Here is a 15764-nt window from a genome sequence, read left to right as displayed (position 1 = left end):
TGCGAAATATGGAAATTTTTCTTTGGAGTTTTGCACTTTAGGCTAGACAATTAGAAGTTGCAGAGTCGAATCTCATGGAAAATATTCCTAGCTCGCTCTCTCTCACTCACTCTCTCTCTCTCTCTCTCTCTCTCTCTCTCTCTCTCGCTCTCTCTCTCTCTCTCTCTCTCTCTCTCTCTTTCCTTAACTCTTTTGTTGATACCGCAATTCAGCTGCTGTTATGTGGGGTGATCTCATTATCTATTACCCTCACCTCGTGCCCTTCAATTAAGCTTAAGCTAACCTCACTAAACCGTGGCTAGCTACTGACGAAGCCAACTGCTCGCCATTCGTTTGAGAGCAATTCGCCCGACGTTAGTCGGGTATGTTAAATGTTGTTATAAGACGTTAGTCGGTTATGTCTTTTCTATGCAAAATTTTAGCCTGACCGTTTTTGCGCTTTTCCTCTAGAACATTCTTTGACTTCTTGGGTGACCTTTTCACACTTAAGTTCCTCTTTTTTGAGTGATCGCGTTCTGATGTAAAGTTCTTTTTAAAAGCGATTGTGAACGAAAGAAAAATCAAAAGCATTTTAGCTGAGTTGTTAAGATGTGAGAGTGCCAACCTGGAGGTCAGGGGTTTGAACCCCTATGGGATCAAGTTTGTTGAAATCATAAAACATCTAAGATACACCCCCTCTAAACTAAGTTGCCCCCCTCTTTTCGTTCGAGAGGGGTTCATCCGACATAGTTTGTTTATTTTTTAATTTTGTAAACTTTTTTGTCATCAGTTACAGCTTCACGCTCAGTTCAAGTCATTGATTTCATTTGTTCGTGCATCTTTACACAGCATTGCGTTCGTGAAGTCGGTTTTCTCAGTTATCGGAGCAAGTTTTGCTCATTCGCGTGAATAGTTTTTTATTCACTCGTGATATTCCTCGCTCCCAAATTGACTTTACTTCTTCAACGAGACAATTTAAAGTTAAATAGCCATGCTCTGATTGAAGGTTAATTATTTAGAGGTAACTTAACAGTACATAGATTGAAATCAATTACTGACTACACAACAATGGATGACAAAATCATTTGTCAAATTGGTTTAGGCCTCATTTTTTCAATGGTATTGTGAGACTACAGGTCTGCAAAGCTTTCGCAGCTATTTTCCATAATATGCAAGCGGAAATGATAACCTTAAACGCTTTTAGCTGTCGTGTTATTTTCATGAAAAACAAACCATCTGAACTTAATAAATGAAATTGTTTTTTTATAGCTGCGAAGCTGTAAGCTGAGCGAAGCTATATTGCGGTGCTCTTGGTTTTTTACAATTCAAAGAATTTGAATTGTATTGGGGCGCTGTCTTTTTTTAAGACCTGTTCACACATTTTCATGATTTTTGAAGTCAAATTGGAGTGGTGATTTTGGTCACGCCGAAACAGGAAATGGAGCCAAAACGCGAGTGCTTTTGCGGCGTGAATTTTTTTCGCTCTAATTTTAAAGTAGAGTGAGAAAGCGGTGTTTGAACAAAAATTCGGTTTCTCGGTAGTGGTTTTTTGTTCACCTCCGGCATTTTGACATTTTTTTGTTTTTTTTTCTTATTTTTTTGATCTGATTTTTTTAAAAATGGTTTTTTCAATTCACTCATAGTCCATTCTGGGTCTAGTTTTTCTGTTTAGTCAATGAAAATTTTCTGAATTGTACGTCAGGACTTGTCCCGCAATGTTTTTTGTTTCGTCGTCTGACGCTCCATTTTCGTTTTACATTTGTTCTAGAACATTCTGTCTCGTCACTGCTTAAATGGTTTTTTCGCGCTTGATTTCTGCGTGACCTAAATGGCGGTTATTCAGAAGTTTTCTGTTGTTAAAACAAAGTTGATTGTAAGAAAACAGATTGTATGTCCGGCAGCCGAGAGGTTAAGGCGACTGGGGTTTTGGCTAGTTAATAGCCGCACAGCGATAGCTGGGGCTATTATTGGCCTTCTCTTGGATTTTTTACGACTCGAAGAGGAGTATTGGTTTTCTCTCGGTCTTTTTTTTTACAGAAAATAGATTAATTCACGCGGCGTTTTGACCTAAAAGCGAAAGTGAGAAAAGCTGTCTTGGTGAACAGATTTTTGCTAAGCGAGAGAAGTTTTTTGATCATGCGCGGCGTTTAATGAATGACTTTTTGATTTTGAAAAATAGTTTTTGACTGAATGGCACATATAGATAACCGTTTTTAGCCGTTTTTCGTCTAAGTGGCCCATTTTTTTGCTTTTAATTTGGTTTCTTGTAGAAATAAAGTTTATTCGATACTGTATTGAAATGTCAAGATCGGAAATTGATGTCACAGTGTTTTGCAGAGCCTGAAAATGCGTTTCAAGTTGAAAATTGGCACATATTTCTTGATTTTTTAAGTTAATTTTTGGCTTTTTTCTATTAATTTCTTCATTTTTGGATCTCTTAACCGTTTTTTGTCAACAATCAGTTTATAGGGTAACTTCTTTTTGATAATTCAAATACTCAAGGCCTCTTTCTACCTCGATGTAGTTTTGTTTTATAAAATTGTACATATACTAATCCGATTTTTTTGTAGTTTTTTTTTCCGATATTCGTCAGTTTTTTGTTTGTATATTGGTTGCAAATGCTAGAAATAGTCTTTTTGTGCAACATGAGGGACTTTAATTTCGTTTCAGTAAAAATTCAATTTTTTCTTGGCGTTAAGTTTTGAAAAACAGTTAAAATTTTTTCATAAATGCAGTCTTAAAAGTTTTTTCACCATTTTTTTTTTTGCAAAATGTTTCAATGTTTCGTATATATGAATTCCATTTTTTCCTATTTTTTTGTTCTCTTCAGGAGGATAAATCTTTTTATCGGGTGACTAGTTATCTTTTCTATGTCTTGAATGCTGAACAATGTATTCGTTTTTCTTGAATTTTTCTGTATTGATTTTTAACTTTCAAAAATCAATAATTTCTTTGTTATTTTTGAAAGTTGGTGTTCTTTACACTGTGCCCATATTCTTCACATTTTAGTTAGTATCATGCTATATTTGTCCTGGCACCCACATTTTTTTTGGTATATTGATTTTTTAAGTTGTTAAAAATGAATGATTTCAGCTTTTTCTTAGATTTTCGCCATTTCATTGGTTTGCAATTGATTTCATTTAACTACTAAGAGTACTAAGAGTTTGATAGCAAGCCTGTTTCCAAAATTTCCACTTATGACTATTTAGTGCAACTTTTTTCCGGCCTTGGTTTTAATTGAAACGATTTTTTTGCCTTTGAATATTCTTCTGCTGCTTCTGTTTTTTCTATGATCGATTTAATTTTTGAAGTAGTATGAAATCATGTTGTCTAGCATATGTACAACAAAGAACAAGTGTGTGTTGTCTGTTGTCTTAATTACAGTGATTAGATGTGTAATTATAGGTGTTTTCTGATTCTTAAATTTGAGCTTTGTTCTTTGAAAAGATTAAACTTAGTTTCCAAGATTATTATCTGCCGTTTGCTTTCGCTATCTTTTTCAGAATAGAATCATGAATTATTTGAGGGCAATTGATAACCTTGTCAGCTTTTTCAGACTACCAGTTTTTTTACCACCTTAATTATTTCAGGTTTTTTAACGTTACCAAACGTTTTCAATAATATAAAATTTTGCTGCATTTTGTTTCTCTTGGTGACTGGTTTAAGTTGCACCAATTTTTAGAGCAGGCCTGGAGAGGAAGTGAGTTAATGGTTTAGTGTAAAAGGTAGTGGCTTCTGCTGCAATTACGGTTTTCTTAGTGAAGTTTTGATGCTTCGATTCGCTTCCGGAATTCTTCCGGCTATGTTCTTAAGGTTTTTTTTTTACCGGAAGTACTATTCTTTCAGACGCTGTTTTGACCTAAAAGCGAAAACTGCCGGGTGAACTATTTTTTTCTGAGCGAGAAAAATTTTTCGATCGTGTGCCGCGTTTAGTGAATGATTTTTTGACTTTGAAAAGTAGTTTTTGACTGGCTCATATAGATAACCGTTTCTGGCCGTTTTTTCGTCTAAATTGCCCAATGTTTTTTGGCTTGTAATTTGGCTTTTAGTAGAAATAATTAATTGAAAAGCCAACCTCGGCAATTGATACCACGATGTTTTGCAGAGCCTGATGATGCGTTTCAAGTTCAAAATTGGCACATTTCTTGATTTTTTAGTTAATTTTTGATTTTTTTTCTATTAATTTCTTCATTTTTGGATATTTTAACCGCCTTTTTTGTCAGAAATCAGTTAATTTGGCAACTTCCTTATGATATTTCATATACTCAACGCCTCTGGTTCTACCTCGATGCATTTTTGTTTTATAAAATTGTACATACGAGAATCCGATTTTGGTACTTTTCTCCATTTTTTGTCAATTTTGTTTGTATTTTGGTTTTAATTACTAGAATCTTTTTGTGCAACATGAGGTTCTTTATTTTCAAATGCTGAACAATGAAATGTGTTCGTTTTTCTTGATTTTTTAAAGTTTGATTCGCAACTTTCAAAAACCAAGTATGTCCTTTTGTTACGGTGTTCCTTACATTCTGTCCATATTCTTCACATTCTAGTTAGTATCATTATAGGTTTGTGCTTGCACCTACTTTTTTTTCGGTACAATGATTTTTTCATTTGTTAAAAATTTGATTGATTACAGCTTTTTCTTAGATTTTTGTCATTTCTTTTTGGTTTCAATTGATTTCATTCAACATAAGGAAGTACTGAGAGTCTGCTATCTAGCCTTATCCAAAATTTTTACTTTTGATGGTTATTGCAACTTTCTCTCGGTCTTGGTTTTAATTTAAACGATATTTTGCCTTTGAATTTTCTTGTGCTGCTTATGTCATTTCTATGATCAATTTAATTATTGAATTAGTATGAAATCATATTATCTAGCGTATGTACAACAAGGAAGAAGTATGTGTTGTTTTAGGTCGTATTTGAAGTGATTAGAAATGTAATTGTAGTGGTCTTTGGTTCTTAAATTTGAGCTTTCTTTTTTGAAAAGTTTTAACTTAGTTTCTAAGATTATTATCTGCCGTTTGCTTTCGCGATCTTTTTGACATTAGAATCATGAATTTTTTGAGGGCAATTGATAGCCCTGTCAGCTGTTTCAGTCCATCAGTAATTTGGCCTTCTCATCTATTTCGGTATTTTTTTAGCGTTACTAATTATTTCAACAATATAGAATTTTGCTGCAAATTGCTTCTCTTGGTGACAGTGGTTTAAATTTCGCCAATTTTTAGGTCAGACCTGGGGAGGTAATGAGTTAATTGTTTAATACAAAAGGTCATGGATTCCGCTGCAATTACGGTTTTGTTTGTGAAGTTTTGACGCTTCGAGTCTCTTCCGAACTTCTTTCGGCGGTGTTTTTTTTCAAGATCTGTTCACACATTTTCATGATTTTTGAAGTCAAATTGGAGTGGTGATTTTGGTCACGCCGAAGCAGGAAATGGAGCTTAGAAGCGAGTGGTTTTGCGGCGTGAATTTTTTTGCTCTAATTTTAAAGTAGAGTGAGAAAACGGTGTTTGAACAAATATTCGCTTTCTCGCTAGTGGTTTTTTTGTTCAAATGCGGCAATTTTACTTTGATTTTTACTGTTTTTTCAATTTTTTGTATCGGATTTTTTTCCAAATGGTTTTCACAATCTATTCTTAGTTCATTCTAGGCCTAGTATTGTGTAAAAATCAAATTTACATTTCTCGCTAGAGGGTTTTGGTTCTCCCTAGCGGCATTTTGACATTGATTTTCTGTTTGCTTTTGTTTTTTTATCTGGTTTTTTTTAGAAATGGTTTTTCCAACTCACTGATTTTCCGTTCTAGGTCTTGTTTTTTGTTTAGTCAATGAAAATTCTTTGAATTGTACGTCAGGACTTGTCCTGCTTTGTTTTTTTTTTGTTTCGTCTGACGCTCTTTTTTCGTTTTACATTTGTTCACAGCAAAGCTGAAAAAGTCAAATTTTCTGAATGACTTCTTCCTCTCACTGACAGCATTTGCGCGCGTGACGTCATTTATCACTCGATTTAGCAATAGTTTTAGTTTATTTGCGTGATTAGATTTTGATCATACGTGACTAACCTCACTCAATAAAATGACTTTTTGCTTTTTAAAACTTAAGTTTAATTTGAATTTGTTTAAGGTCAAAGGAACTCATATGTGCAGTAAAGGTCCCTAATAAGAGGCTTCTGTGGAATGAATTTTAACAAGCTTTTTTAATTTATTGCTGAATGTTTTTTTACCTAGTTTTTTTTAGCGGTGTCGATTTTTTCAATTTAGATCCGTATCTGTTTCTATCTCTATTATATGGCACGAAGTTCTATTCTTTCCCAGCTATTCCGGCAATCTGCCGGCTATGTTAGCAAATGCTTGATCATTTATGCTGAAAACATTTTTCGAGCCGTTTTCGAAATTGCCCTTTAAGCAGCAGCTTATTTCCGACGAAGCAAACAGTTTGATGCAAACAGCAAGTTTTCTTAATTTTTTATCCGAATTTTAGACAGTTCATTCGGCTCTTTAGAATGAATTAGGTCGTTTGTATATAAAGGGTGGGGTGTATGTGTTATAGACGCATCAGTACCTGTTGAATGTGAGTTACCCCAAAGAGGTGGCATTTGACAAACACTACACCTCATTTGCTACCTTCGACTACCACAACCGATTCATCTACTTCGCTGACCGATTCACCTGCTCTATTTACAGGTTAGAACAGGCTCCAACATTCTATCATACCCATATAGTACACATTGCAGCCTATTCACGAAAAAACAGGCCTCATGGAAAACACAGTCCCACCTCACAAAAATTACAGGAGTAGTAATTTTTGGTGAACGAATTATATAGAATACTATAGAATTATATAGAATATAGAATATGCATTTACAGAATTTAAAGATAAATTCCCCCTAAGCTGCCGGGGCCAGAATGGGAAAAAGGCCCATAGTTGTCTTGTCACATAATCTTGTTGATGACAGGTCTCATCGGTTGCTAATGAGGATTTAATTGATCGAAATAATTCTTTAATTATTTTCTACATTTTCAGCGACTTTCACGCTATTCGTTTCAAGAAAGATTAGCGAATTTTTGTGTTTTTGCTAGTATTGGCTATTATTTTTTGTTGCCTCATCGCCTAGTGTCTTTTTTGATTGATCGGTTTGTCAATGAGACACAAGTTGATTTAATTGGTTGCTTGATATTACAGCAACCGTTCATAGCAATTGTTATGATTTTAAGGCTGTTTAAAAAAATACTTGATTTTTATATCTGGCATATTTTTTTTTGCTTTTCTTGTGATCTGATTGCGGTTCTCAATAAAGAACAGTTATTGGACTTATTGTCCGCTGTAATATGGTCACTTTACTTGCTCTAATTTTTGTCTTATGTTTTGACTTAGTGAAATGCCGAAAAGTAACTTTGCAAATCTCAGCTCCAATTGTAGTTCTATTATTCCCTTTTCAGACATTAGAACTGCTATCATTTATTTGATGACTTCTAAATTTTTATTTTGCGCTGGTTAAAAATTGTGGCATGTTTTGTGTTCTTCTTGCCTGCTTTGCAGGTTATTATTAATATTTCGCTTAGTATCTTTTTGACTTTCAACCTCGCATTCTTCTCAAATGTTTTTAATAGCAGTTTGATTTTCGTTCAGATGTTTTACGTTCTGATAATTTTTATCTCATTTAAGTTGATTGCTGGTTTGTAGCAAACCCTTCGCTGTATCCAACCTTCTCTCATCTCCTTTTTAAATTCGTTCTTTTCTTAACTGGTTCTGATAGAAACAATTTTTGCCACCATTTTTGTAAATACTGTTCTTGACCTTTCTGTAACTGTTCTGATTAAACTTCATATACATTTTGTCTATATGCTATTGCAGTTTGTTCCTTTCTAATTTAAATTTACATTTTCTTGAACGAGAAACGAAATCAAAAATAGAAACGGGATAAAGTGCAGTTTTAGATGCACTGTATTTGAACTTTGGTCTGATAAGTCTTTTTTACCAGGTCTTGGGTTTTAATGGTATGGATACCATTCCCTGTAGTCTCTCATTAAGAAACAGGAGTTTGTTCACCTACTATTTCTTTAAAGGGGTTTATGGGAATCAGTTACTGCCGGGTATGTTTTCAAGTTTTCACCCTTTTTTTTTGAAACTGTAATTTGGAGGATTTCCCGAGACACAATGAATTGTACAATAAAAGCGCTGATATAAAAGATGACATTGAGAGCATTAGATTTTAATTTTTTTTTAATCTTCATGATGTACATATAAAATTGTGAGAACATTTCATGCTCGCATTTTAGGACATTTTTTTTACTAATGTAAGGTCAAATTTTTAGTTAAGTAATTTAATGATTTTATAATTTTACATAATGTTATATTCCTAACTTTACATTGCTTCTTTTACCGTTTGCTTTTTACTCTTATGTGTACCAGAGGAAATTAACAAAGTTCTTTTTTTTATACGTAAGACATGTGATTTTTCAAGACCATGGGAACTGATCGTTTGTTGAAACGTTTAAAGAAAATAGTGTGAGTTCTGTGAGCACGCGTGGTTTTTACTGGGGGAATTACCTACCTGAGATTTAACTAATCGGAGATACGGAGATAGAATGTAGACTTGTTTCAGAACTACATTGCCACATTGGAACTGGAACGCACTACTGAGTCGTAATGCCAACCTCACCAACACCCAAGTGATGGTTAATGGATCGACATTTTCCCAAAATTTGGGAGCCGACCTCTACTCGGAGGGGATGACAGTAGACTACTCCTCAGGCAATATCTACTGGGTGGAGAGATATCCAGTCACACAGATCCATCTTTCATCTGCAGACTTCAAGCACGATATCGCCTTGATCAGGGATAGGTTGCAACAGCCACGGGAGCTCTCACTTCATGTGCCCAAGAGGTAATGGTAAATTGGTTGTGAATCACGCTCTTCTGGTATTTGAAACTGTATTCGAGTTGACTTGCAATCAACGCCTCCGAAGCATGTTTGGGTAAAATTGATTGAAGTGTTTGAGCTGCTTACTATATTCTCTGCCTTTGAATAATTCAGTTGATTTGTTTACTAATAGCCGCACAGCGATCGCTGAGGTTATTATTGGCCTTCTCTTGCTTTTTTACGACTGGTTTTCTCGGGGTTATTTTATACCGGAAGTATTTATCGTTCAGACGGCGCTTTGACCTAAAACAGAAATTAAAAGTGCCGTGTAAACGAATTGTTTTTGAGCGAGAAAATTTTTTCGATCATGCGCTGCGTTCAGTGAACGACTTTTTGACTGAATAGTGACTGAAAGTGTTTTTGACAGAATAGCGCATATACATAACCATTTTTAGGCGTTTTTTCATCCAATTTTCTTGCTTGCAATTTGTTAATCATTTTTGTTCGATGGTGTATTAATGTGTATACCTCTTAAATAGATATCAATGTTTTTGAGAGCCTATTAATGCATCTCATGTTGAAAAATGGTACATAATTCGAACATTTTTTGGCTATTTTCAGTAATTTCTTAGTTTTTGGACCCTTAAGAAGACTTTTGTAATTAAATTATCAGTGCATTGGTCAACGTCCTTCTGGTTATTCAGGCATTGAATGGCTTTTTATAACTTGAAGTATTTTTGTCTTACGAAATCCTACTCATGATAATCCGTTTTTTTGGCAGTTTTTGTCCAATTTTTCTTAGGTATTTGTTTTTTACTAGCCGCCGTCAGCCTCTCAAACGGCTATTATTTAGGCGCTCTCCTTCTTTTTACAATTCAAAGAATTTGAATTGGATTGGGGCGCTGTTTTTTTTTAAGATCTGTTCACACATTTTCATGTTTGAAGTCAAATTGGAGTAGTTATTTTGGTCACGCCGAAACAGGAAATGGAGCGAAAAAGCGAGTGATTTTGCGACATGAAATTTTTTCGCTCTAATAAAGTAGAGTGAAAAATGGTGTTTGAACAAAAATTCGGTTTCTCACTAGTGGTTTTGTTCACATGCGGCAATTTCACTTTAGTTTTTACTCTTTTTTCAACTTTTTCGATCCGATGTTTTAAATGGTTTTCCCAAACCATTCATAATTCATTCTAGGACTAGTTTTTTTGTTAGAGTGAAGTTAATTAACATTTCTCGCTAGTGGTTTTTGTTCCCATGCGGCAATTGTGACATAGATTTCTGTTTTTTTTTCTGATCTGATTTTTTAGATATAGTTTTCTGAATTCACTCGTAGTCCGTTCTAGGTCGTTTTTTTGTTTGGTTAAGGAAAATTCTTTGAATTGTTCGTCAGGACTTGTCCTGCTATTTTTTAAAATTTTTTTTAGTATTTTTTTAATTCGCTTTACCTTTTGATCACGTTTTTCCTTTTACGTAAGTCACGATTTTCACGTTTGACTTCACTCACTGTTTCAACTGAATGCATTTTAAATTCTTTCAAGCATTGAATTACGTAATTAAGTGAATACAGTGAAATAGGGATAAACGGATAAAGCCCGGTCATTAGGTCTTTTTGAATTAGGTTATCAAAGTTCATTAGAGCGACTGCTAGCTTATATTCGTATTGAGCTTAGTACCCTTCAGTTTAGAAGCTGAAGTAAGTATAGGTTTAGATATTGGTTTAGAATCTAACTGAAACTGCACACTGAGTTAGAACAATTTCTGAAACTTAGGAAAATTTCTTGTCAATTTTTTTGTTTTTCTGTTTCAATACCGATGTGCGTCTAGCGCGTCAACGGCTATCTTCCGGCCATCTGATAATCCGATTTTGGCAGTTTTGTCCAATTTTCCTTAGGTATTTGTTTTTTTGTTTGAATTACTGGGAAAATTCTTTTTCTTCCATGTTCTGAGTCTTTGACTTCGCTTTGTTTATAGCCGCACAGTAAAAGATGGGGTTATCATTGGCCTTTGTTTTTTTTCATTTCGTCACGATTTTTTGCGACCATATGAATTTACAACCATTTTGAATATGCTTTTTGTTCTTTCGTGCATGCAATTTCAACTGAAGTGCGTGCGTGACTTCATTTCTTAGTGGAGCGATTGTTTTGTTCGCTCGCCTGATTAAGTTTTTATTCACACGTGACTTACCTCACGCTCGAAATTGACTTTCTCATTTCATATTGACTTTACTTTATTTCAAAGAGATAAGGTCAAACGAGTGTGTGTCACTCTAAATGAAGGTTATTTGAGAGCAGCTAATAGTGTTTTTTGTCTGTCTTTTTTAATAATTTTTTGAGACTGCAGATCTACGAGGCTATTTTTGCCTTTGAACTCAAACTTTCTCTGATATCTGCAACAAGAGATAAGTATATCTTTTTTGTCGTATTTATTTTGGTATTCTTTACAAATATTCAGTTTCTAAGATTGCTATCGACCTTATGCATTCGCAATGTTTTCTGGTTTGCATAGTTGATTGCGGAGTTCTATGTTTTCAAGACGGCTAGCATGGGCTCTTTCTCATGTGAGTTTTTAGCGTTTTCTGTTATCTTTCTTTGTAAAATTTTGAAAAGCGGTTTTCTCTGTAAATTTTTGACGATTCGAGTCGCTTCCGGAATTCTTCTAAGTTTTACTTCGTTGTCAATATTTCTGTTATGACGTCACAGTTACTTCAAATCTTCTTTTTGTTTATACAATTTCAACTCAATTGCCTGCGTGACTTTATTTTCCACTCTTTGTCGAGACAGTTTTTTTGTCATTCTTGTCATACGTTTTTGTTCCGACGTGACTTAACTCTCTCAAAAATGACTTCCTCGCTTTGAAATTTATTCTCTTTACTTTAATTCAAATAGATAAGATCAAGTGAATGTGTATCACTCTAATTGAAGGTTATTTGAGAGCAGCTAGTAGAGGCAGCATTAACTTAATCAAAATATAACATCTCATCCTTTAATGAAAAGTTTTTTGTCTGTCTTCACTGTTTTTTTGAGACTACAGATCTGCAAAGCTATTGCGGCTACTTTCTGATGTTTTGAATCTTCATTTTATAATTAGGAAATTAATAATTGCTCCAAAACAAATTTTGTTGCTGTTTTTAGCCCTATGGTCTTTTTTTAGGCGATTGTTCGCTTGACCAATTTTTGTCTGGCCCATTCTGACACAAAAACGGACGGGATAAACAGGTAACGAACGTATGACAAGAATTTCTCTTAGAGCCTTGCGCCTGACCAGTTTCTAAGAATCCGATTCACCAAAACTGTGAATCGCTCTATCTCCGCTCTTTAATCGGTCATGTTTTTTTGTACATGGTTATGTACATGATCTTTTTTTGCAGCACATTCTCTTCTCGTGAAATTAGCTGCTTCAGGAATTTAGCTTCTCGTGGAAAGTTGTTCATGTTTGTTCTTTTGTCTGTCTGTGCTTTCCTGTTTATGCCAAGCAATTCTTTTCTTACATGTCTAGTTTTGTTATCCGTCTCTGACAATTCTGATCGAAAACTTTTGTATTTAACGCGTTGATCCCAAAAGCATCTACTATTCAAATGATGTTTTCTCAATTTGTGAAACTATATGTCTTTGATTCATTAAATTTCAAGCCGTCTGCTGGTCAGGTCGAGCAGTATTGAGCTTTTCATTCAAATATTTTAATTGTTGCAGGACTTGTCCGGCTATTTTTTTATTCCTTTTTACCTTGTCACGTTTTTCATGGGTCACTTCAAATTTTGTTTAGGCTAGCCTCGCTCATTATTTCTACTGTTTGCAATTCAGAATTCATTAAGAAATAATACGCGGAGACGTTCAAGGCCAGGAAGCGAAATCAAAAGAAAGGAGATGAACTAATAAAGAACTGAGACTAAAACATAATGTTGCATGAAGTTATGAACGTACCCTGGATTCTAACTGTTATTAATATTAAGTTTCTTCTGTTCTAATGATAGCCAACCTTCTGCGATTCTAATGATAGCAAACCAATTTGAACTTCTTGGCAAACCAATTTGAAAAAAATTGTGTCTTCAAACCATTTCTTCATTTTTCTGTGTTTCAATTGGGTTCGATGGTGGCTATTTGCTGGAATCTACCTGCTTGCTATGTTTTCCATTATTCTCATTTGTTTTCTCGCTACAAACTTTTTCTAATGCCATCTACATAACTGTGCAATTTGTCATGCCCACAGCGCAAAAATTCTTTATCTCCGATTCCCAGGTGAAAATATAGGAAAATTTTGAACATTCATGGTATTTGATTGTTGACGTGAACATGCAAAAATTAAAGTCTTTAATTGCTCTGAAACGATGTTTGAAGTAATTTTATTAGTCCTGTTGTTTTTTTAATGCGATTTTTCGCGTGGCAGAATTTTCGTCTGACCCATTTGACTTTTCGTCCTTAAAAACGGAATAAACAGGTAGCGCCCAGCAGGCATGAAATTTCATTAGAGGCCCTTAACCGCGTTTAGTAGTCTTTCAAGTGCTTAGTGTAGTGAAGCTACTGGGAAGGCCGTGGTTTAAGGTTAAACGGTCATTTTTAGGAGTTTTTGAGCCCAAAATGTTGCAAAAATTTTTCTTAGAAATTGATCCCCCGCCCCCACATCATTCCCTCCCACCGTTGCTCCCCCCCCCCCACTGTTGCCCACCCGCTGCGTTGCACCACCCCCCTCCCCCCCCCCCCCACAGCTGCGCTATCCTCACGCCCCTTCAATTAAGCCAAAGCCAGCCTCACTAAACCGTGGCTAGCTACTGACGAAGCCAACCGGTCGTTTGAGAGCAATTCGCCCGTTGTTAGTCGGTTATGTTTAAAATTTTCACAATTCTTGTTACATTTTATCAAGCTAAAAGAGAACTTATCTTAGCTACCAATGTTTATTGTTGTGCTCCCGCTTCACAAACTTGTAGGAAACTTTTGATCTTCACTTTTTACTTCATGTTTAGAATAGTGGCTATAGTAGCCATGTTTTAGCCTCTAGTGATTTTTTTGCAGGAATATATGATGTGTTACTATGTTATATGATCTGGACTATACTTTTGACTTCAAAAAATTGGATCATTCGTGTGATCATCAATCTGAAGGTCCAAGAAAACATCTAGCTCCTTTTCAATTCCAGGTTGCTGTTCTGGGTCGACTGGGGCGAGGATGTGATCGAAAGATGCCGCTTTGATGGCTCCGATCGCAGAATAATAATAAGCCACAAACTGGACTTCATAAACAGCGTGGCAGCTGACGAGTTCAGTGATCGCATCTACTTTTTGGATGCGAGACACGATGAAATACGATTCGCTGATCTGGATGGGAAGAACGAGGAGTATGTGCTGAAGGCTTCAGGGACAATCCTGGCAAGGCCCTTCTCTTTGTCAATGTTCGAGAGTGCCCTCATTTGGTCAGACTGGGGTCGCAGCCAGATTCCGAAGGGTTAGCATCGGAAACAAAAATATTTTTATAGAAAGGTTTTGGCATTTTTTTTCGGGGTCTCTCGGCTTAGTGAGCATCGAACGCACTGCGCGATCAACAAGGATTGTTAACAAGATGTTATTGATATTGATTCGAATTGTGTTTTTCATTCGAATTGTGTTTTTCAAACATCATGTTTAGGTATTCACAAGTGCAATAATCGAGCTTGCCACTTGGAGAAAGACAAGTTTCCCGGTCAGTTCCACGGATCTTTGCATCTCACAATCATCCACAAGACACTGCAAGATCTCACCAGGGTACCCTCTGCATCATGTCTCATCAACAATGGACAGTGTGGACCTGACAGTCTGTGTGTGTCCTTCCATGACGAGAAGGAACCAGGCAAAACTAACACGTGCTTTCGCAAGAGCCTCTTTACTGTCACGATTAAGAAAACAGGTTCGTTTTTTAAGCCACCATTTAAAAAGGTGGTTAAATTTATACCTTCCAGTCATCACATATCCACATAATCAGGATGACAAGAACGCACCTTAATTGTAATTAACGGATATTTTTAAGCTTCACCCATTTATTGTATGTGTCTTTGGAACTATTCTGTTTGCCCCCCCCCGCCCAACAAATTATATATTGTTATAAAGCACGTTACTATGTAAAAAATGGCACGTGCGCCTGGGAGGCGTCAAAGATATAAGCGCACTAAGCGCCGGGGGGGGGCAGTGGAAAAGATCCGAATCTTATGCATATTTTTGCTTGTCATTTTTGTTCTTGAGTATTTCTTTCGACTATTCGAGTGACTTTCACGCTTGAATTCTTGATTTTGGCAAATCTAAATTACTCTCATTCAGAAAGTGAGAGCAAACTTGATTTGCGGCATTTTGCAGTTAGGTACTCAACGCGTAATGAAAGTTCAATGAAGTGATTTCATTTTCTACTGTCTCTAACATCGAGCATCGAAAGCAATTCGTCCTGTCGTATCATGTTTAATTGCTCTCAAACTACTTTGAATTACTGTGAACAAATTTTGCACCAATTATATTAGCCCGCCTGGTCTTTTACAGTGCGATTTTTCATACTACCGACTTGTGTCTGATAGTTTTAGATTTTTTAGTTTGTTCGCTAAGCCGTTTTGGAGACCTCTTAGAATTTGAACCCCCAAACCCCCACTCCGCATCTATCTGCCTCCCCCAGTCAGCTCTACCCGCCAGCTCACCGCCCCCCCCCCCCCAACGCCCCACCACCAACAACGCTCCACACTCCCTCTTAATCCCCCTTAATTAGTCTTAAGATAGCTTTCTGAAGCTGCCGCTAGCTACTGACGAAGCCAACCGCTCGCTTTGAACTTATTTGACTCAACCCGACGTCATTCGGTTATGTTATTAATAGCTGCCCTCATCTTCTCGGCTGGCTATTATTGCAATCCGATTTTTTACGACTCGAAGAGGAGTATTTATGGAGCGTCTTTTTTGATCGATAATTTTTTGGAGTGTATTTCAAA

General features: G+C 35.9%; 1 protein-coding gene across 1 annotated transcript in view; it reads left to right on the top strand.

Moving 5' to 3' along the window:
• The window catches only part of LOC142337921 (uncharacterized), an 85452-nt gene that overhangs the window by 31837 nt on the left and 37851 nt on the right, over nucleotides 1–15764 (top strand). Inside the window, exons 5-8 of the mRNA XM_075387561.1 lie at nucleotides 6523–6656; nucleotides 8579–8860; nucleotides 13965–14269; nucleotides 14450–14707. Coding sequence (XP_075243676.1) covers nucleotides 6523–6656; nucleotides 8579–8860; nucleotides 13965–14269; nucleotides 14450–14707 — 979 coding nt within the window. The remainder of the gene's footprint in view (nucleotides 1–6522; nucleotides 6657–8578; nucleotides 8861–13964; nucleotides 14270–14449; nucleotides 14708–15764) is intronic.

The sequence above is a fragment of the Convolutriloba macropyga genome, chromosome 4 (genome assembly GCF_964194025.1).
Source record: "Convolutriloba macropyga chromosome 4, txConMacr16.3, whole genome shotgun sequence".
Classification (NCBI taxonomy): Eukaryota; Metazoa; Xenacoelomorpha; order Acoela; family Convolutidae; genus Convolutriloba; species Convolutriloba macropyga.
This window is presented reverse-complemented; position numbering and strand designations above follow the sequence as displayed.